At 45.7% G+C, this 20,773-nt stretch overlaps 1 protein-coding gene across 2 annotated transcripts in view; it reads left to right on the forward strand.

Annotated features, from left to right (window-relative positions):
- INPPL1 (inositol polyphosphate phosphatase like 1) overlaps nucleotides 1-20,773 on the forward strand; it is a 75,978-nt gene that overhangs the window by 25,840 nt on the left and 29,365 nt on the right. For both annotated transcript variants that reach the window (XM_089513215.1, XM_089513214.1), the window contains exons 3-12: nucleotides 2,322-2,472; nucleotides 3,048-3,168; nucleotides 6,817-6,957; nucleotides 7,319-7,409; nucleotides 8,617-8,709; nucleotides 11,645-11,743; nucleotides 13,846-13,996; nucleotides 14,373-14,479; nucleotides 15,468-15,570; nucleotides 18,756-18,952. In XM_089513215.1, the coding sequence (XP_089369341.1) occupies nucleotides 2,322-2,472; nucleotides 3,048-3,168; nucleotides 6,817-6,957; nucleotides 7,319-7,409; nucleotides 8,617-8,709; nucleotides 11,645-11,743; nucleotides 13,846-13,996; nucleotides 14,373-14,479; nucleotides 15,468-15,570; nucleotides 18,756-18,952 (1,254 nt within the window). The remainder of the gene's footprint in view (nucleotides 1-2,321; nucleotides 2,473-3,047; nucleotides 3,169-6,816; nucleotides 6,958-7,318; nucleotides 7,410-8,616; nucleotides 8,710-11,644; nucleotides 11,744-13,845; nucleotides 13,997-14,372; nucleotides 14,480-15,467; nucleotides 15,571-18,755; nucleotides 18,953-20,773) is intronic.

The raw sequence follows: 20,773 nt of genomic DNA on the forward strand, positions 1-20,773 counted from the left end.
GTAATATTGAGGAGGAGGAGGAGGATACTCCATTGCATTTAATGGGACTTGAGCATCCATGAAAAGGTTCCTAAACCCGGTGGATACGAAGGGCCCATTGTACTTTTATTGGCTGACCAAAATGCAGAAAATGCATCATGCCATCTTTGAAAGCTTTGGTGGCTTTTTTTTGGGGGGGGGGGTGGTCAAGGGATAAATAAAGAAAGGGGTGATGCATTTGAGAAAGCATCTGATAGCCCCCCTGCTGCTGGACCTCCTGAATAATCCGCTCAGACCTCAAAAGCCCTCTTGGCAGCTGCTGTTGCAAAGGGAGCCCTTTCTCTTTGCATCTGGCCTGGGAAGATGGACAGAGGGATGAGCAAAGGAGCCTCTTCCTAATTATAGTGACCCTGTCCTGGGGTTTTCTTGGCAAGGTTGCTTTAGAGGAGGTTTGCTCCTCTGAGGCCAAGAGAGTGTGACTTGCAAAAGGTGACCCAGTGGAGTTCCACAACTGAACCGAGATTTGAACCCTAGTCCCCAGAGTTGTTATCCATCACTCAGATCACTGTGCCCACCTTTGCTATTTTCCAAAAGGCAGCTGGGGGAAGCTATGGAAGGTTGCTATAAGTCAGAGACGACTTGAAGGTATGCAACAACAACAGCGAAAAGAATGAGAAGTTTTGGAGATGGGACTCAAGTCTAAACACAAAATGCGTATCTTTCCTATGCACCTTACGCACATAGCCTGAAGGATTTTTTAATCATTCTGTGCACGAAGCAAGTTTGTGTACAGTAGTAAAGCATCAGAAAGCAAAAGTGTCACTGTCTCAGCCACTCATAGACAAAGTTTCAGCTTTGGGGAATATTTCAGGTTTTGGAATTCCAGGTAAGAGAGACCCAGTCTGCATCCAGAGCGACCAGATGTCGAATTTCAGAATGGCCTCCATTCTGAGCATGACTAAGAAAGGCCTGTGTGTGTGTGTGTGTGTGTGTTGTGTTTTTAGCTTTTCTTTTGTAATGCCCCACACTTTTCTTGACTCTCCTGGTGCCTGGTCCTCCTTTGTGGCTAGGACACAAAGGTCAACCTGCTGCATCTAACATTTGTTGTTGTTGTGGTGGTAGTTGTGTGCCTTCGAGTCGATTTTCCCAACAAGATTTGTCCAGAGAAGGTTTGCCATTGCCTTCCCCTGAGGCCGAGAGAGTGTGATTCACCCAAGGCCACCAGTGGGTTTCATGGCTGAGCCGGGATTCAAACCCTGGTCTCCAGAGTCACAGTCTAACGCTCAAACCACTACACCATGCTGTCTGTGTGTACCTCTCCCTTAATGAGTGTTTTTTTCTCTCTTCTTTTTCCTCTGTAACTTTGAAGTATAGATTGGGTTTATATATATATATATATATATATATATATATATATATATATATAATTTTAATTTAGTTTTCAACATGACTTCCTGTAGACCTGCATCCTGTGGGAAGGGTTTGTGCGTGGCGCATGCCTGTGGCACCCTCTGGTGGCTGTGCAGTGATGTTCACTGGGCTTTCCAGAGATGAAAATTGTGTCACGGGAGACCTAGACTTTCAGGTTAGGGTCCTGGCATAGCAGGGTTTGAATTCACACATAGTTGCGAACACTTGCTGCATGCCTTTGGCCGAGTCACACTCTCTCAGCCTCAGAGGGAGACAGTGGCAAACCTCCCCAGAAGAACTCATGAGAGGAAGTGTAGTGTAGTGGTCTGAGCGTTGGACTAGGACTAGGACTCCAGAAGAGCAACAGTGTGATGCAGCAGCTAAAAAGGCCAATGCAGTTTTAGGCTGCATCGATAGACGTATCGTCTCTGGATCAATGGAAGTCATAGTGACACTCTATTCTGCTTTGGTCAGACCCCACCTGGAAATGATCCTGTGTCCAGTTCTGGGAGACATTGGCTCTGATGGTGATGGAATTTCCTTCTTTGGAGGTCTTTAAACAGAGGCTGGATAGCCATCTGTCAATGAGGATGTTTTGATTGAGAGTTCCTGCATGGCAGAAATGGATTTGGACTGGGTGGCCCTTTTGGGGGTCTCTTCCAACTCTAGGATGCTAAGTAAATACAAAGGCTTCCTTGAGAGTCTTTGCAGTGGTGCAGCAACAAATCAGAGATGGTTTGTGAACCGTGGCTTTAGTAGCTGAGCAGGACATTTGCAGCTATCCTTGTCCTCTTGCCTGGAGCTGACCCAGCCAAACTGGACAACGTCCCACCTGGAGATGGCTTAGGGCCTGAGACCTGGTGACCCTTCTTATCAGCATTGGCTCCCAGTGTCGTTGGCGGTGCTTATGCTTTGCCCTTTTTGTCCTGCAGACCTCCCAGGGGGTCCCGGTCCGGCGGTTCAAGACCCTGAGTGACCTCATTGCCTTGTACCTGCAACCCAACCAAGGCCTGGTCTGTACGCTGCTTTTCTCTGTGGAACGCGAGAAGGAGAAGGAGAACGTCGAGGACAGGGACTACTCAGGTACGAGATGCGACGGCCAGGCACCCTGCGCCGTGCGAAAATTAAGTGCTTTTACGTGGAATATTTTGCCATGGCTTGCGCTGGCAGTGAAGCTCCATTGACATTTTTCTCCAGGAGGAATTCCAAAATGTCCTCCATTTGAACAGGGCTAAGAAGCATGGATTTACATTTATGTTAGTGCTATGTTGTTGTTTTTTGGCTTTTGTTTGGTCATGTCCTCCATTTACCTTGAAGGTCTTACATTTTTGCAGTGCCAGGTCTACCTTTGTTGCGAGGACATCTGGTCATCCTGGGTTGGGGGAATATTTGGCAGAGGGACTTGGGAAGGACCTGTCCAAGGTCCCAAACTTATTTGGGGCTGAAGAGGATGCACTGTTTTGCATCTATAGCAGGAGGGGACTCCAGCGGTCATCTAATCCACCCCCAGCCATGGGTCACTCCTTTCAGATTCAGACTCCATCCTTTATAGCAGCAGCATCCTTGCTGGACTTTGCCATCCTCCTGCCGTCCTTCCCCCAAAGCATATGGGGAAATGCCTGGCCTTTCTTGACCGTGTGCCTTCTATGTTTTTCCAGATGGGGAGGATGAGAAGCCCCCGCTGCCCCCTCGCTCGGGGTCCACCAGTGTTTCTTTCAGCAGCTCCATCCCCGGAGCCGCCAGCAACACCCCTGCAGTGCAGGATGGAGCCCTGGAAAGGTAGGCACAAATGCAGCGAGTCGGGTGCTGGGGCAGGTTGTCCTCCTTTGTGAATGTTGAGTCTCCTTTATTATCCAAAATCATTCCCATCTTTGCACATTTGCACATTCCCATCAGATTTTGCAAGACACTTGTCCCTCCACATTCACCTGGGCTAAGCGCACAGGACCCCAGTGAATGTAGAAAAACTGCAAATAACAAAATCACTGTGTTTTTACCTGAGAGAACACCTCTCTAGGAATCTCTAGGTCCTCCAGTGCAACTCTGTGGTCAGAATCTGCCAGACATTGACCATAGAGTTGCGCCGGAGGAGCTGCAAAGGCCTAAGCAGAGTGTTCTCTCTAGGAATCTCTAGTCCTTCAGTTTGACTTTTGATTCAGGTAAATGCGACAGTCAGGAGCGCCTGACTGATACGCCAGCTGCGCCCTTTTCTGGAAGCAAGGGATCTCGAGACTATTGTACACGCGCTGGTAACCTCACGTCTAGATTTCTGTAATGAGCTCTACATGGGGCTACCCTTGTACTTGATTCGGAAACTGCAATTAGTGCAGAATATGGCGGCCAGAGTAGTGTCAGGAACATTGAGGAGGGACCATATTACTTCGGTATTAAAGTCCCTCCACTGGCTGCCTATTAGTTTCCGGGGCCAGTACAAGGTGTTGGTTATCACCTTTAAAGCCCTAAATGGCTTGGGTCCAAACTATCTCAGGGACCGCCTCCTCCCATATAATCCTCCCCGCAGACTCCGCTCCTCTGGGAGGAATTTGCTGCAGCCTCAAAGATCTAGGCTTTCGGCTACCTCCCAGAGGGCTTTTTTGTTGTCGCCCCCAGATTATGGAACGACCTGCCGGACGAGATCCGTCAATTGACATCTTTAGACATCTTTAGATCTCTTCCGGCAGGCCTTTCCGGGATAGATAATCCCAGCCTCAGGAACCCTCTTCCCATGAGAGTCCCTAAGGTCCTCTCTGGAAATTTGAGTGGAATGCTGCCACAGTTTGCTGTTGTGTTTTTGTCTGTTTTGTAATGGTGTGTATGTGTTATGCTGTTTTAATTATAATTGATTTAATAACTTTTTAAGGGGGGGAGGGAAGTAGATTTTGATATATATTGTATTGTATTTTATTATTGTTAGCCGCCCCGATTGACCTCAAAGGGGTGGGATATAAATAAAATATTATTATTATTATTATTATTATTATTATTATTATTATTACTATTCTTCAAGTTGACCATAGAGTTGTTCTAGACGCCTAGAGATTGGTAGAGAGAACGTATTAATAAAATCCGTGAGTAATCAAATCCACAAAAGCCAAAGCTGCAGATGTGGAGGGAGGCGTGTGTTTGCGTATCCCGTCTTGGCGATCGGACCCAAATCTGAATATGGAATTCATTTATCTTTTGTACATAATGTAGTTTTATACACAAGATTTTTAAAAATAATTTTGTGCATGAAACAAAAGTTTGTGTCCATGAATCATCCGAAAGCGAAGGGGCCACTCTCACAGCCACCCAGGAGGGAAATGTCCAGGTTTGGAATACTGTCGGCCATCCTGGTCCACGTTTTCTTTATCCATGGATTCATCGCTTTCCATCACTTGAAAAGATGCTTTCAGCCCTCCTTCTCCACAGATTTTTTTTTATACAAAGAATTCAAGCATCCGCAGCTGGAAAATATTTAAAATATATATACATTCTAAAAAGCAAACGTTGATTTTGCCATTTTTATATCAGGGACACCATTTTATTAGGCCATTGTATATTATGGGAGTTGTGCATCCACAGGTTTTGGTATCAATTGGGCGTACCCTGGAACCAAAGCCCAGAGGATACCAAGGGCTATCTGTCATAACAACAACAACAACAACTACTACTACTACTACTACTACTACCACCATTGTATATAATAAGACTTGAGAATCCATGGATTTTGGTGGTGGTGGTCCTTTAACCAAACCCCAGCAGATACCAAGGGCTCACTATCATGCCATTTTATGCCCAATATTTTTAATAATCCTTTGCACGAAGCAAGGTTTGTGTACACTTATTCCTCCGAAAGCAAAGGTGCCGCTCTCTCAGCCCCACATCTGGACGGTTTGGGGTTTTGGGATACAGTCAGCCCTCCCTATCCACAGACTCAACCATCCACGGCTTGGAAATATTTTTAAAAAGCAAACCTTGCTTTTGCCATTTTGTATAAGGGTCACCATTTCACTGCCCCGTTGCATTTAATGGGACTTGAGCATCCAGAAATGGTGTTATCCATGGGGGGCCCTGGAACCAAATCCCAGCGGATACCAAGGGCCCCCTGTATGTTCGGTTTTGGAATTCCCAAGCATTTTCGATAAGAGAGACTCAACCTGTATAATATTTTTATCCATTTTGTACATGAAGCCACTTTTGCACATATTGGACCATCTCAGCCAAGATGCTTTGGATTTAGGAGCATTTCAGATTAAGGATGCTCAGTTTGTACTTTGCAGCACTCAGAGTCCTTGGAATTTATCAAACAGGAGGAATTTCTCTTAAATTCAAACGAAAAGAAAGTGGGGCCAAAACACATTCACTTAAAGTCGCTAGTTTCATGCAATTACGTGAATGCACATTGCATTTGAACTGGCTCCCCATTACCCGAAAATAGCATGCCATTGCCTGAATTTGTGTGTGGCAGCCTATCGCGCAATAACATGAAACCCCATGATTGCGTTCGGACTGACTTCCCATTGCCCAAATTTGTGTGTAGTGGGTTATCACGCAATAACGTTAAACCCCATGATTGTGTTCAGATTGCCATCAGATTATACTTCCAGTTCCTCTTGTCTGATAAACTCCCTTGTAACAGAGGACTTTTCTGCTGTGGCACATGGGATATGGCATCCCCTCCCCTTGGAAGCCAGATGAGCATCAATATCGGTGCAATGCTGGCATCAGACCCAAACATGGATGGTCATTTTTTTAAATTAAAGCCCTTTTTTAAATTAAAACCTAATTGATTTTATCCAATTTGCACATTTGTTACGGGGGGTTGCCATTGTTTTAAACAGTCCTAACTAGTTTTAAGTGGTCAGGCTTTAAGTGACGGCTGAATATATTTCTAGTTGTTTAATAATTATTGATATTTCTAAATAAATAAGTTTCATTGTGTGTATGAGCAATCCATATCAAGCAGCGTCCCATGCAGTTTGAGATCTTCAGAGATACAGTGGAATATAAGTAGTTTTAACCCCAAATACGGTCAGCCCTCCGTATCCACGGATTTTTTATCCACGGATTCAAGCATCCATGGCTTGAAAGTATTCAGAAAGTAGATATAATGTCCAAAAAGCAAAGCTTGATTTTTGCTTACATAAGGGGCAGCATTTTACTCTGCCATTGTACTCCAGAGGATACCAAGGGCCCACTGTGATGATGATGATGATGATGATGCCCCGTTGTATTTAATGGGACTTGAGCATCTGTGGATTGTGGTACCTCTGGAAATAAGCCCCAGTGGATACCAAGGGCCCACTATACAATAAAATTAAGTAAATTTGAATTAATCAATAAATAGCAAGAGACAGAGCCATGCGCTTGTGCCTGCGAAGGCTTCTGCCCAGGTTAGCCTCTTCTGCATCCCCTTTTCTGACCCTTCCTCCCTCCCTTTTGCAGCATCACCAATGGGCTGAGCACCGTTTCCCATGAATACCTGAAAGGCAGCTACTCCCTGGACCTGGAGGCCGTCCGGGGGGGTGCCAGCAGCCTCCCCCACCTCAACAAGACCCTTGTTGCCTCCTGCAAGCGCCTCCACAGGTAAGGAGACGGACGGACAGATGGAGCATTGGGAGCAATTTTTGACCTGAATTTCTAGACTTATACATGAGTATATACAGTAATAAATAATAATAATAGATTTACCTTAAGGCTGCCATACGTCAGAAGGAAGTTGAAGACACACAGTGGCAACAAAAGGGTTGTTGTTGTTATTATTATTATTATTATTATTATTATTATTATTATTATCATCTGCCTGTTGTAAAAATGCAGAGTGGAATGGAATATCATGGAAAGGGAAACAGAAACAGAAAAAAATCATATAGGAAGTATATAGAAAGAAATAATAACTGATAGCTGAATAATGGATGGATGTTATTGTCTTTCGTTGCTGACCCAGTGAGGTGGACAAAGTTTTGTCCGGCCTGGAGATCCTGTCCAAAGTGTTTGACCAGCACAGCTCGCCTATGGTCACCCGGATCCTGCAGCAGGTGAGTGTGGCTACTGGGAGAAACAAATGGGCAACCAAGGGGTTCGAGGGGTTGTTGTCATCTGGAAGCATTTTGGGGGCTTTCTGAGTTAGGGAGGGGACTCAACAAAGCTCTTTTCGGCCATGAAAAGGACAATATCAATCAATCAATCAATCACTTTATTTTTGTTTAGTAATAAAGCAGAAGCCACACTCGTCATTAAAAGCTCTGTCCGCTGCATCATATTAAAAGCCTCTTTGAAGTGGACTTGTTGCATGACATTCTGCAGCACTTGCTAAACTGAACACTATTCGTGTTTTAATCTTTGCACACTAAAATGTGCAATGCAAGACCAGAAAGTTATTTTCGTTCTTTACAATATGTTCTGTCTACTTGACCTTTATGAAACCAATTGTTTGCAATGTCTCCTTAAATAAAAAAAATATCTACCTGCCGGCTAGGAACGTTAGAGCCCAAATACAAAGGATAGTATCTCTTCCAGGTATATATGGCCCAGAACAGACGGGCCGAATGTGCTGTGCTGGCACCAGTATGATGGTTAGGGACCGCGCACCAACCGCACAGTCTCTAACCCTAGCACAGCATGCCAGTGGAGTAATGATGGCGTCCCACCATTCAGGCACCGCCATTTTGAAGTAAATGACACGCAGTGCCCGCACGTCGCCGCGCATCACATACATCACGAGTGCGCCAGTGACACACTCGCGATGTCACTCCAGCGCTGCAAAAAGAACCCGGAAATACTGGGTTCTTTTTACTCCAGAGGGATGGCACGCGGTTTGGGGCTGTGCTGTCCCTCCGGGGTTAATGAGCGAATGCAGATGCCGTTTTGTGGTGGTCTGTACTGCCCCTGTATGTGCCTAAATACCCTATAAGCATTGGATCCCATCTGATGTTGGACGCTAAAGCAGGGTCAACTCTGGTGAGTCCTTGGATGGGAGACACCAAAGAATGTCAGGTGTTTGTAGGCTCTATTTCAGGGAAAGGAACAGGCAAAACCACCTCTGGAGAGGATTCCTTGCCTAAGAAAACCCTGTGAACATTCAAGGGGTTGCCATAAGTCAACAGTTAACATGAAGGTGCATATGCACAACACGCGTTATATTCTGGTTTTGCTGGAGTTTTCATGGCACCCTGACTGTCTGTCCACTCCCCAACATTTCTCCTGGCCCTTTGCTTTTCACAAGCCGGACCTTGTCTTTTGCAGACGGCTGCCGGCCAGACGGGAGAGCAGGAGCTGGACAGCCTGGTCCTGAAGCTCTCCGTCCTGAAGGACCTCCTCTCCAGCATCGAGAAGAAGGTGAGTGTGGCAGACTCATGGGCCTTGGAGTCGCTCGACCGGACAGCTGTTCCCCAGAAAGTGTTGCAAGGACTGGGTCCTTCCTCCTCCAAGGAGCAGCTATGTTTGTGTATTGTGTGTTTGCATGTGGGATCTCAGCTATTTGTTCTCTTTTGGACTCCAGAGGCATCTCCTTTCCTCTTGTGGTTTAAAACAACCTGCAATTTGGTGGGATGCTGATGGCTGTCTTGCAACCCAGGAAAAGCAAGAAAAATTGCAAGAGCCCCAGGCAGCTCTAGCTTTTCGGGCGTCCCTGATTTGGCTGGGAAATGGGGCTGCAAGGGGCAGTAAGGAGGGTGGCCTTTTTAAAGAATTTAAAATGCAGGAGTGGAGATATATATTAAGAGTAAAGTCCAATAGAAGGGAGGGGGGAATAGAAAGAAGAATGGATGATTATGGATTGTGTGCCAATAGTGTTGTAATATTACTGCAATATTTGGAACCACAGTGAAACCATATTTGCAGTAAATATTTGTAATATATGAAAGCGTAATGAAAGTACAGAAAGGGAAGGGAAACGGCATTGGAGGACGCGTTTTTGAGCCAAATGTTCAGTTTCAGCTGAACGACTTAGTTTTCTCTGCTGAATCCAAGCGCCATCGAGGGACTCAAGTTTCACCCTGGTTTTATATTCCCAGATGTTGATTCAGCTATATTCTAATTTTGGAAATGCAAACATTGCCCGGTTTTTACAGAACCACATCAGGATGGGATGGACCTTTTTGATGGGGCTGGTTGTGGTTGGGAAGTTAATTTACTCTGATGCTGTTTATGGAGCAAAGGTTTTGTGTGTGTTTGTGTATTTACATGTAAGGAGAAGCTTTCAGCTGCCTTCAGGATGAACGTATTTTGAGAGTCCCACTCCACTGGAAACGCCTGAAAGGAAAAAGACACCCAAATAGGGCCATGTTCATGAGGGCCGTTTTCTGTCCCCAGGACTCTCGGACCAAAAATGCCAAAAGGCAAAGCCCAGGGAAATGGACAGAAGTCTCCTTTTGGTATCCAAAAATATGTGGATATTTTTTTAAAGATAATAAATTGTGCAGAGGGCCCTGAAACCTATTTAAAAAGTTTTATCGCCCCTCTTGGAAGCGACCAGGAGGAAGCGAATCACCTTCTCCCCTTTTATTTTGGCCAGAAAGGGCTATTTGGGGCAACAAAACACCTGTAGGAGGAGGGGTTTGAAAAAGGGGGTGCCTTGGGTTGTCTGGAGGGGTCAAAACCAGCCCTGGAGGCCCATGTTTTGTTTTGTTTTTCCGCTGGGTGATGGAGGGCAACTAAAACAACCTCTGTATTTTTGGCTTTCAGAAGAGTGGTCCAAGGACCAAAATGGTGAAGGATCTGGAAGCCATGCCTTATGAGGAGAGACTTAGGGAGATGCTGGGTATGCTTAGTCTGGAGAAGAGAAGGTTAAGAGGTGATAGGATAGCCCTGTTTAAATACTTAAAGGGATGACATATTGAGGATGGAGTAAGCTTGTTTTCTGCTGCTCCAGAGAATAGGACACAAGGGAGCAATGGACGGAAGCTCCAGGAAAGAGATTCCGCCTCAACATTAGGAGGAACCTCCTGAGAGTAAGGGCTCTTTGACAGAGGAACACACTCCTTCCTCGAAGTGTAGTGGATTCTCCTTCCTTGGAGGTCTTTAAACAGAGGCTGGAGGACCATCTGTCACAAGGGATGCTTTGATTGTGATCTCCTGCATGGCAAAATGGGGTTGGACTGGATCAGGGCCCTTTGGGGTCTCTTCCAACTCTACGATTCTATGATTCTATGACTTTGGATGTGCCAAGGGCCACAGAAATTTCCTTGGGGCTACATGTGGCCCAGGGACCCAGGCGTCTTCGTAACACTTGGAACAAACAGCCTTTGCATTTCTGGCGCATGGGTGCCCATTTCCCCCCTGCCCTCCTCCTTGGTTTCCTTGCTTCTGAAGGGGCATGAGTCGGGCGTACGGTGGGTGTGGACAGCACTAGGTGACCTGTGGTGGGATTGTGGGAAGGGGCTGCCTTCTGGGTCTGGTGGGTCTGCTGGCCGGGCATGAAATTAGCAATAGCAATAGCATGTACATTTTCTACTACTTATCCGTGAACTCAGCACTCTCTAAGCGGTTTGCAGTCTGCAAGCCAATTGCCCCCAACAAGCTAGAGACTCGTTTAATGACTTACCAAAAGGATGCAATGCTGAGTGGACCCTGGAACCCGGCCTGGGATCGAACTCACAACCTTGTGGCTGCAGAGCCAGCATTTGACCACTGCGACCACTGGGAATTAATTACAGCAGCAACAACAACAACAATAGTATTTCTTACCCACCACTTACAATTAACAGACAAACAACTTCAGTTAAAACTCACATCAGTTTAAAAAAGGGCAAATAAGATGTACACATATTAAAACAATCCACATTTAAAATTCAAAATTTAAAAATCATCTGGATAAACCTGCGGGAAGAGACTGGTCTTTTAAATATAGGCAGCGTGTTCAGCTGCCGAATCTCTTCCAGCCGGTCGTTCCAGTTTAGGGGCAGCTGAAGTAAAAGTGGGTATCCCCCATTTTCTCCCCCGGCCAACAGACCCACAGGTTGAAGAAGGTTGGGGATGGGTATTAAAAAAATACTCTGCGCCAGGTGTCAAATGTATTAGGTACACCACTGTGCTTTTGTATTGAAATGCCATTCCTTGCAAACAATGATGCAGAGGATGCAGGGATAGGGAAAGGTGTTGTGCAGTTGGGGTTGGAGATGGATGGGAGTGAAAGATGTTGTGGGGGGATTTACAAGAGAAGGGGCTGTGGGGCTGGCAAGGGAAGGAGGTATTTTTCTGGTGGGGGAGAGATGATTCCTTCTTTGGAATCGGTTGCATTAATGCCACACTTCCCTCCGGTTTCTGGCCGTAGGCGCTGAAGGTCCTCCAGGAGATGAGCTCCACAGCGCAACCGGGACTTGCCCAGCCGTCCTCCCGCAAAGCCAAGAGCATCCCGGTCCAGGCCTTTGAGGTAACGCTCCTTTCCTCGTCCTCATCCTCTTCCCCTTTAAAGCAGAGCCCACCTTCTCCAGAGCCTTAGTCGGCTGCATTGGTCCTTGGAGGGATCACCCACCCAAAATGGTGCACTATATTATTATTATTATTATTATTATTATTATTATTATTATTATTTATATATTTCTAGCCCGCCCAATCATGAAGAATCTGGGCGGGTTACAACAGTAAAATATATCAAATTACAATAGAGTTTAAAAAAAGCAAACCCTAGACCTACCCCCCTCCATTCCCAGTCCTAAAACAGAATTAAACAGTAATAGTATAAAAGCATGAAAGACATTAAAAAAAAGGCAGAAACATAGGCAGGGAAGAATAGACAGGTGAGGGGACAAATATCTCTATATCTTGGGAGGGTAACTAGGTTGGAAAGGCCTTCCAGAAGAGATCTGCCTTAAGTGCTTTCTTAAGGCCTGTCAGAGTGGGAATGTGACGCATCTCCTCTGTCGGTCGTTCCATAGTTTTGTGCATTGACCCCAGAGAGCATGAAGGGGCACCTCTGCCATGTTTCTGGCCCCCCTGCTCCATTTTAGAGGGATACCCTATGGCCCCCCTTCTTACTATATGATTTTGGGGGGAGGAAGGGGGGGAAATGCCTGTTACCATTTTGTCTGCATACTATGCTATACAGTTGGCCCTTCTTATACACGGATTTTTTATACACGGATTCAAGCATACACGGTTTGAAAATGTTCCAAAAAAGTATAAATTTACCTTGATGTTCCATTTTTTATTAGGGACACCATTTTGCTATGTCATTATACTTAATGGGACTTGAGCATACACGGATTTTGTTATACACGGGGGATCTTGGAACCAAACCCCAGCGTATAACAAGGATCCACCGTATAACTACTTAAATAGACAATACATGGAAGAGGGCCTCCCATCTGGGATAGTCCAGATCATCATCTCCTTGGGCATTTTCTGGATCTCAGATTTCCTCCTTCTTGGCTGGATAGAGGGATCCAATGATCCAGTGGATCTCTTCCCAATTTACTGATTCTGTGATCAAGGCTGGTCCAAGAACAATTCTGGCTGCAAACAGCTACCTGGAGCAACTTGAGGGTTGTGTCTTGAAGATGCCAGCCGCAGAAGCCGGCGAAACGTCAGGAATAAACTCTTCTGGAACCCGAAAAACCCACAAAAATCTATCCGGTCTAACCTTGTACTTTATGTCCAATATCTTTTTTATCATACCTTGTTCCTACCTCCAAGAGTTTGGGGCATCGCCATCACATATGAAACTATGTACCTCCCTTTTCTCGGCACTTCCAACATTAATTAGAGTTTGCCTTGTAGATCTTTGCAACCTTACTAAGAGTTAAATGCCACCTATGCTCCATTTTAAAATAGTTCTCCTTCAACCCCTGTGCCTTTGTACATTTCGTTGTTTTGGTCCTAGCGTACTTCCAACTCTCCTGTCACAATCGGAGGCCCATTTTATCATTTCATCTCTTACCAAATCTTCTTCCTGTTCTCTATTCCTTAAATATTTGCACAAATTTTGATGTCCTTTTCCTTATATCAAAAAAAAAACCAACAACAACAACCCCAAAACCTTGTCAATTTCCATGCTATCTTCAAATCCATCAGCCAACTTTCTCTTAACTGTTGATACAAAAACCAGTGCGTTTTACAGTCAAGTTGGTTTAATTCATCTATTGGTTTTATTTTTGTATTTATTCAGATTCATGGCAGGTTTTTTTTTCCACCTCTCTCTCCCTCCCTCTCCCTCTCCCCCTCTCTCTCTCCCTCTCCCTCTCTCTCTCTCTCTCTCCCTCTCTCCCTCTCCCTCTCTCTCTCTCTCCCTCCCTCTCCCTCTCCCTCTCTCCCTCTCCCTCTCCCCCTCTCTCTCTCCCTCTCCCTCTCTCTCTCTCTCTCTCCCTCTCTCCCTCTCCCTCTCTCTCTCTCTCCCTCCCTCTCCCTCTCCCTCTCTCCCTCTCCCTCTCCCTCTCTCTCTCTCCCTCTCCCTCTCCCTCTCTCCCTCTCCCTCTCCCTCTCTCTCTCTCTCTCTCTCTCTCTCTCCCTCTCCCTCTCTCTCTCTCTCTCTCTCAGGTGAAGCTGGACCTGACCTTGGGCGACCTGACCAAAATTGGGAAATCCCAGAAGTACACCTTGAGCGTGGATGTGGAAGGCGGGAAGCTGGTGGTCTTGAAGAAGCAGAAGGACTCCCAGGAGGACTGGAACACCTTCACCCACGACAAGAGTAAGGACAGGCCTGGGTTTATCACGCTTCAATTGAGAGTTCCTGCATGGCCCTTCTTGGGGTCTTTTCCAACTCTAGGACTCTATGTTATATGCCTTTGAGTTTTTTCCGACTTATGGAGACCTTAAGGTGAAAGATTTCATGGGGATTTCTTGGCAGGATTTTTTCAGAGGTGGTTTGCCATTGCCTCCCGCAGAGGCTGAGAGAGTGTGACTTCTTGCGCATGGTTGCCCAAGCATGGATCCAAACCCTGGTCTCCCAATGTCCTAGTCCAACACTCAGACCGCAATGCCACAATGATTCTAGAAACACAATGGGAAAGAGGGATCCATCCCATCTGTCTCCGTCTTGTCTCTCTTTTCTCTTCCATTCCCAGTCCGCCAACTGATCAAATCCCAGCGGGTGCAAAATAAATTGGGGATTGTCTTCGAGAAGGAGAAGGACAAGACCCAGCGGAAGGACTTCGTCTTTGTCAGTGCCAGGGTGAGTCCGAAGCGCCTTCGCCCGAGACCTAAATGGTGGCATGAATGGCATCACCTGCCATGTTCAATGGCCAGGTGCCAACATTTTCATCCACTGCCAGAAGTAGGGTTTGGACTGCAGCTTCCAGAATCCACCATCCAGCCTGGCCAAGAGCCGTGGTGCCTGGGGATTCTGGAAGCTGCAGTGTGTCCTAATTTGCATCTACACTGTAGAAATAAGGTAAATAATGGTAGTTTGGTCCTGACAGTAAGAGCTATTCGACAGTGGAACACGCTTCCTCCATGGAGAGTGGTGGGTCTCCTTCTTTGGGGGTCTTTAAGCAGAGGCTGGATGGCCATCTGTCAATGGGGATGCTTTAATGGAGAGTTCCTTCATGGCAGAAAGGGGTTGGACTGGATCAGTGCCCTTTTTGGGGTCTCTTTCAACTCTATGATTCTATGGTACCACTTTAAGTGTTGTAGCTCCATCCTATGGAATCTGGGAATTTGTAGTTTTACACAGTTCTTAGCTTTCTCTACTAAAGAGTACTGGTACCTTACAAAACTACAAGTTCCAGGATTCTGTAGGAGTGAGCCATGGCAGTTAAAGAGCTGTCAAACTGCATTATTACAACAATGTAGATTCACCCTTAGTCTCTGAAGCAGCAGAAAACAGGCTGTCCCCATCATCCACATGACATCCCTTTAATTATTTGAATATGACTGAAGTCATAGGTCATTGCAAACAATTGCAAAATGATGGAACCATTCTGGGGATTTGCAGGTGGGGCTGTCCTGTTTCCAAGCTTTCTCTGTGACTGTGACTTTCTCCACAGCCGCTAATGACTTGCAGTTTTTGAATTTTGAAAGAAAGCAAAAAGCAAATATGGGGCAGCTGGGACCCCTGGGTGTGTGTGTGCGCGTGCATGTGTGCGCACGCCTTGTGTCCATGCCTTTGCTGACCAGGGCTTGCTTCCCATGCCTGGCCCCTGTGCCTTCCTCCTCTCCAGAAGCGGGAAGCCTTCTGCCAGCTCTTGCAGCTGATGAAGAACCGACATTCCAACCAGGACGAGCCGGACATGATTTCCGTCTTCATCGGCACGTGGAACATGGGTGAGTGGCCTGGTTTATTAGGATATTCTTAGGATAGGGGGACAGGAAGAGTGAGGTTCTTTGGGGGTGCCTTGCATCTGTGGGTTGCTGTCCTGCAGGGAGGCAGGGGTCAAGTGCTAAGTTTCTTGTGCCGAGAGGCAGGCCTTGCCTTCCATAGAGCAAAGGACCTTTGCTGATCCACTTGGCCCATCTGCCGCCAGGGATCAGGATAATAAAATCGGAGAGTTGTAAGAGAGCTGCCCTCAGCATATTTTTAAGAATTATTATTATTATTATTATTATTATTATTGTTAGATTATTTCCTACCAGCCGCTCCTCACGGCTCAAGGCAGGTTACAACATACTTAAAACACAATCATTACATAAAATACACATATTAACAGATCTACGCAAAGGTAGAAGTTCAGCCACCAAAATGGAAATCATAACAAAAATTACCCCAGGATACATTTTTCGAAAGGAGTTCCAATGGTTTCCAGATGGTTCAAACATTTTTACTTACTTATGCAAACTTACTTACTACCTATTTACCTTGAGCCCTTGGTATCCACTGTGGTTTGGTACCAGGACTCCCTGTAGATAGTAAGTAAGTTTGGAGAATCCAGGCATAGTCAGACACGCGTCCTAGACTTTAGGAGAGCGGGTTTCAGTAAACTTAGAGAAGTATTGAGGGTGATCCTGTGGTCAAAAAGACTAAAAGAGAAGGGAGTTCAGGATGGATGGGAGTTTCTTAAAAGAGAGATACTGAAGGCACAATTTCAAACAGTTCCAGTGAGAAAGAAAAATCAGAGGTGTCTCAAGAAACCAGGATGGATGACTAAGGAACTTTCAACTGAGATGAGTTTGAAACGGAAGATGTAAAAGAAATGGAAAAAGGGGGAAATCACGAAAAAGGAATTCAAAGAAATAGCAAACACATGTAAAGGTAAAGTCAGAAAAGCCAAAGCGCAGAATGAACTCAGGCTTACTAGAGAGGTTAAGAACAATAAAAAGGGCTTTTTTGGATATGTCCGCAGCAAAAGGAAGAAGGAAACAGTAGGTTCACTGCGTAGAGAAGATGGCAAAATGCTAACACAGGACAGAGAAAAGGCGGAATTCCTCAAGACCTTCTTTGCCTCAGTCTTCTCAGAAAAGGCAAAGGGGCTCAACCTGAGGATAATGGAGCAGAGGACAGAATAGGGGAATTTCAGCACAGAATAAGTAAAGAGATAGTAGAGGAATACCTTGTTGATCTAAATGAATTTAAGTCTCCAGGCCCAGATGAACTCCATCCAAGGGTATTAAAAGAACTGGCAAATGTAATATCGGAGCCATTGGCAACAATAGTCTTTGAGGACTCCTGGAGAAGAGGAGAAATCCCAGCCGACTGGAGGAGGGCAAACGTTGTCCCCATTTTCAAAAAGGGGAAGAAAGAGGATCCCAACAATTATCGTCCAGTTAGTCTGACATCAATCCCAGGAAAGATTCTGGAGCAGATCATTAAACAGAGAGTCTGTGAACATCTAGAAGGCAATGCCATCATCACAAAAAGTCAACATGGGTTTCAGAGAAAGAAGTCATACCAGACAAACCTAATCTTTCTTTGATAAAATTACCATCTTGATAGATGAAGGGAATGCTGTGGATATAGTATATCTTGATTTCAGTAAGGCCTTTGACAAGGTTTCCCATGACATTCTTGCAAAGAAGCTTGTAAAATGTGGGCTAGACAAAGGAACTGTTACATGGATCTGTAATTGGTTGACTGGCCGAACCCAAAGGGTGCTCAACAATGGCTCTTTTTCAGCCTGGAGAGAAGTGACCAGTGGGGTCCCACAGGGCTCTGTCCTGGGCCCAGGGCTATTCAACATCTTTATCAATGACCTGGATGACAGAATTGGGAGCATACTTATCAAATTTGCAGATGACACCAAATTAGGAGGAATAGCTAATGCCCCAGAGGACAGGATCAAGATTCAAAATGACCTGAATAGACTAGAAAGCTGGGCCAAAGCTAACAAAATGAAATTCAACACAGAGAAATGTAAGGTATTGCACTTAGGGCGGAAAAATGAAATGCACAGATATAGGATGATGGGGGACACCTGGCTGAATGAGACTAAATGTGAAAGAGATCTAGGAGTCCAAGTAGACCATAAGTTGAACATGAGTCAACAGTGTGATGCAGCAGCTAAAAAGGCCAATGCAATTCTAGGCTGCATCAATAAAAGTATAGTGTCTAGATCAAGGGAAGTAATAGTGCCACTGTATTCTGCTCTGGTCAGGCCCCACCTGGAATATTGTGTCCAGTTCTGGGCTCCACAATTCAGAAAGGACATTGAGAAACTGGAGCGTGTCCAAAGGAGGGCGACTAAAATGGTGAAAAGTCTGGAAACCATGTCCTATGAGGAACGACTCAAGGAGCTGGGGATGTTTAGCCTGGAGAAAAGAAGGTTCAGAGGTGATAGAATAGCCCTGTTTAAATATTTGAAGGGATGTCATATTGAGGAAGGAGCAAGCTTGTTTTCTGCTGCTCCAGAGAACAGGACCCACAACAATGGATGCAAGCTCCAGGAAAAGAGATTCCAGCTCAACATTAGGAGGAACTTCCTGACAGTAAGGGCTGTTCGACAGTGGAACAAACTCCCCCAGAGTGTTGTGGAGTCTCCTTCTTTGGAAGTCTTCAAGCAGAGGCTAGATGGCCATCTGCTGGGGATGCTTTGATTGGATTTCCTGTATGGTAGAATGTGGTTGGACTGGATGGCCCTAGTGGTCTCTTCCAACTCTATGATTCTATGATCAAAATCCATAGGCACTCAAGTCTTATTAAATACAGTGGATGGTAAAATTGTGTTCCTTATATAAAATGACAAAATTAAGGTTTGCATTTTGGAGTGTGTGTGTGTGTGTGTGTGTATAGTTGTCCCGCCCGATTCGCGGGGGATCCGTTCCAGACACCCCCGAGAATCTGGAAGACCTTCTGGTATTAATGTGATATCAAGGGTCACAGAGGGCTGGCTCTTGGGGTAACATCCTGTTTGGGTACCACTGAATCCACACTCATGTGCAATCCTAGTGCAAGAGTCCATTCTCCCGCAGAACTCCACAACACTTGTATTTCTGTATGAAATGACGCTGGGGCAGAAATCGGGGGGATATCTCTTTTCCCCTGGCTCCTTCTGACCCACCCTCCGTTTTCCCTGCAGGCAGTGTCCCTCCTCCCAAGAACATCACCTCCTGGTTTGCCTCCAAGGGCCTGGGCAAGACGCTGGACGAAATGACCGTCACCATTCCCCACGACATCTATGTCTTTGGCACCCAGGAGAACTCCATGGGGGACAAGGAGTGGGTGGACTTCATGCGCGGGGTGCTCAAGGAGTTCACCGAGATCGAGTACCGGCCGGTGGGTGCCCTTGGGGCGGGCAGGGCTGGACGCTGGGGTCAGATACTCTTTCTGCAGTCCCTGCAGGGCTGGTTTTAAAGTTACAATCCCCTGGAGCCATAAAAACACCTCCAGACCAAAATGCATTGGGATATTTTTCTTTTTGCAGCATCCTGAGACTTTTCCAACATCTTTTGCACATCATGAAATGTTCCGCTGTGCATGTGCAGATCATTTTAAAAAAAAAACCTGGGAATTGTGCTCCCCAGAAAGTAACTTTTCCAAGCTCTGCATCACTCTTTGGGGACATTTCTTCCCCTTCAAGTCTGCCGCACTCCTGAAACAAAGCCTCCATACATAGGAAGGCACTGGCTTGCCTTTATTCTGTCTGCATTGTGTTTTCCGCACTCATTTAAGAAATAGGAATAAATGTTGCAGATTTGCATTATGTGCTTTTTCCTGCTTCCATGAGTGGAACAGGAGGAGAGGAAGGGAGAGAAAGTGCTTGCAGGTAATAGAGGCTGCCATAGAAGTCAAGATGTGAGGGGTGCTGATGCAGTCCAGGATATTTTAATGCTGTCCACAATAAATACATCATTCCTATATTAACACATACACAGTAATGCAAAGGGATCTTGTGGCACCTTTCAGATTAACTGAGCGAAAGACTTTGTAGCATAAGCTTCTGTAGACTTGATGCATCAGAGGAAGAAGAGCAAGTCTTCAAAAGCTGGTGCTACAACTTCTTTTGTGCAGTTAGTCTCAAAGGTGCTGCAAAATCCCTTTGCATCCTGATAGTCCAGACTAATCTGGCTGTGAATTCTACACACATAGTAAGGTATCAGTTTTACCTGTTTAACATCGCATTCCCCGATTAGTCCTCATAGGCCCCCCCGCCATAAAGGCCGCACAGGCAATGGTTGGCTAACCCGGGGGCATTTGTTGTTGTTTTTTCTTTTGTATTGTTTTGTAATTTTAATATTGTATATTGGAATTTTTTATGTAATTTTAACTGTTGTGAACCGCCCTGATCTCACGGAAGGGCGGTATACAAATAAAACATTTATTATTATTATTTATTATTACCATTGCATAGGATGGGATTACTCATGCTCAGAGCTCCAGCACCTGAAATATACATTCACGGGATTTCCTCTGTTCTTGTGCAGTGTTTCTTACAACCCTGAGCTACTGCAGCCATATCCAAAATGGCATAGGCTACATCAGAGATGGGGAGTTGGTGACCTCCCAGATATTTTTGGACTACAACTCCTATCAGACCTAGCCAGTGCAGCTGGTGGGGATGATATGATTTGTGATCCAGCAAGATTTGGAAGGCTGCCAGTTGCTTTATCCTGGAGCTACAGGACGCAGTTTGCAGGTGGAAGAAACAACTAGATTGTTTTTTCAAAATGTTTATTTGAACCTTGGTGGCACAGTGGTTAAATGCCAGTCCTGCAGCCACAAGGCTGTGAGTTCGATTCCAGGCAGGGCTCCAGGGTCCACTCAGCCTTGCATCCTTCTATAGGTCAGCAAAATGAGTAACCAGCTTGTTGCGGGCAATTGGCTTACACATTGTTAACCTCTTAGGGAGGGTGGGTTCAGTTTGAAGTGATGTAGAAATGTACTTGCTGTTGCTATTTATATCCTGCCTTCCTTCTGGGATGGAGTTTTTAGAAATCTTGCAAGCGGTCCAGAAGTCCAAGTTTGCAGGGAAAGAGGCATTGCAGAGTTGCCATACATGGAGCCAGGACTTCAGTCCACTTGCCTTGGAATGGTTCTAGTTGCAGAGTTACAGATTCATGAATTTGGAAGGAACTGCCAAGGGTCATCTAATCCAAC

Source organism: Sceloporus occidentalis, unplaced genomic scaffold, assembly GCF_023333645.1.
Source record: "Sceloporus occidentalis isolate IW3139 unplaced genomic scaffold, rSceOcc1.0.p SCAF_2, whole genome shotgun sequence".
NCBI classification, from domain to species: Eukaryota; Metazoa; Chordata; class Lepidosauria; order Squamata; family Phrynosomatidae; genus Sceloporus; species Sceloporus occidentalis.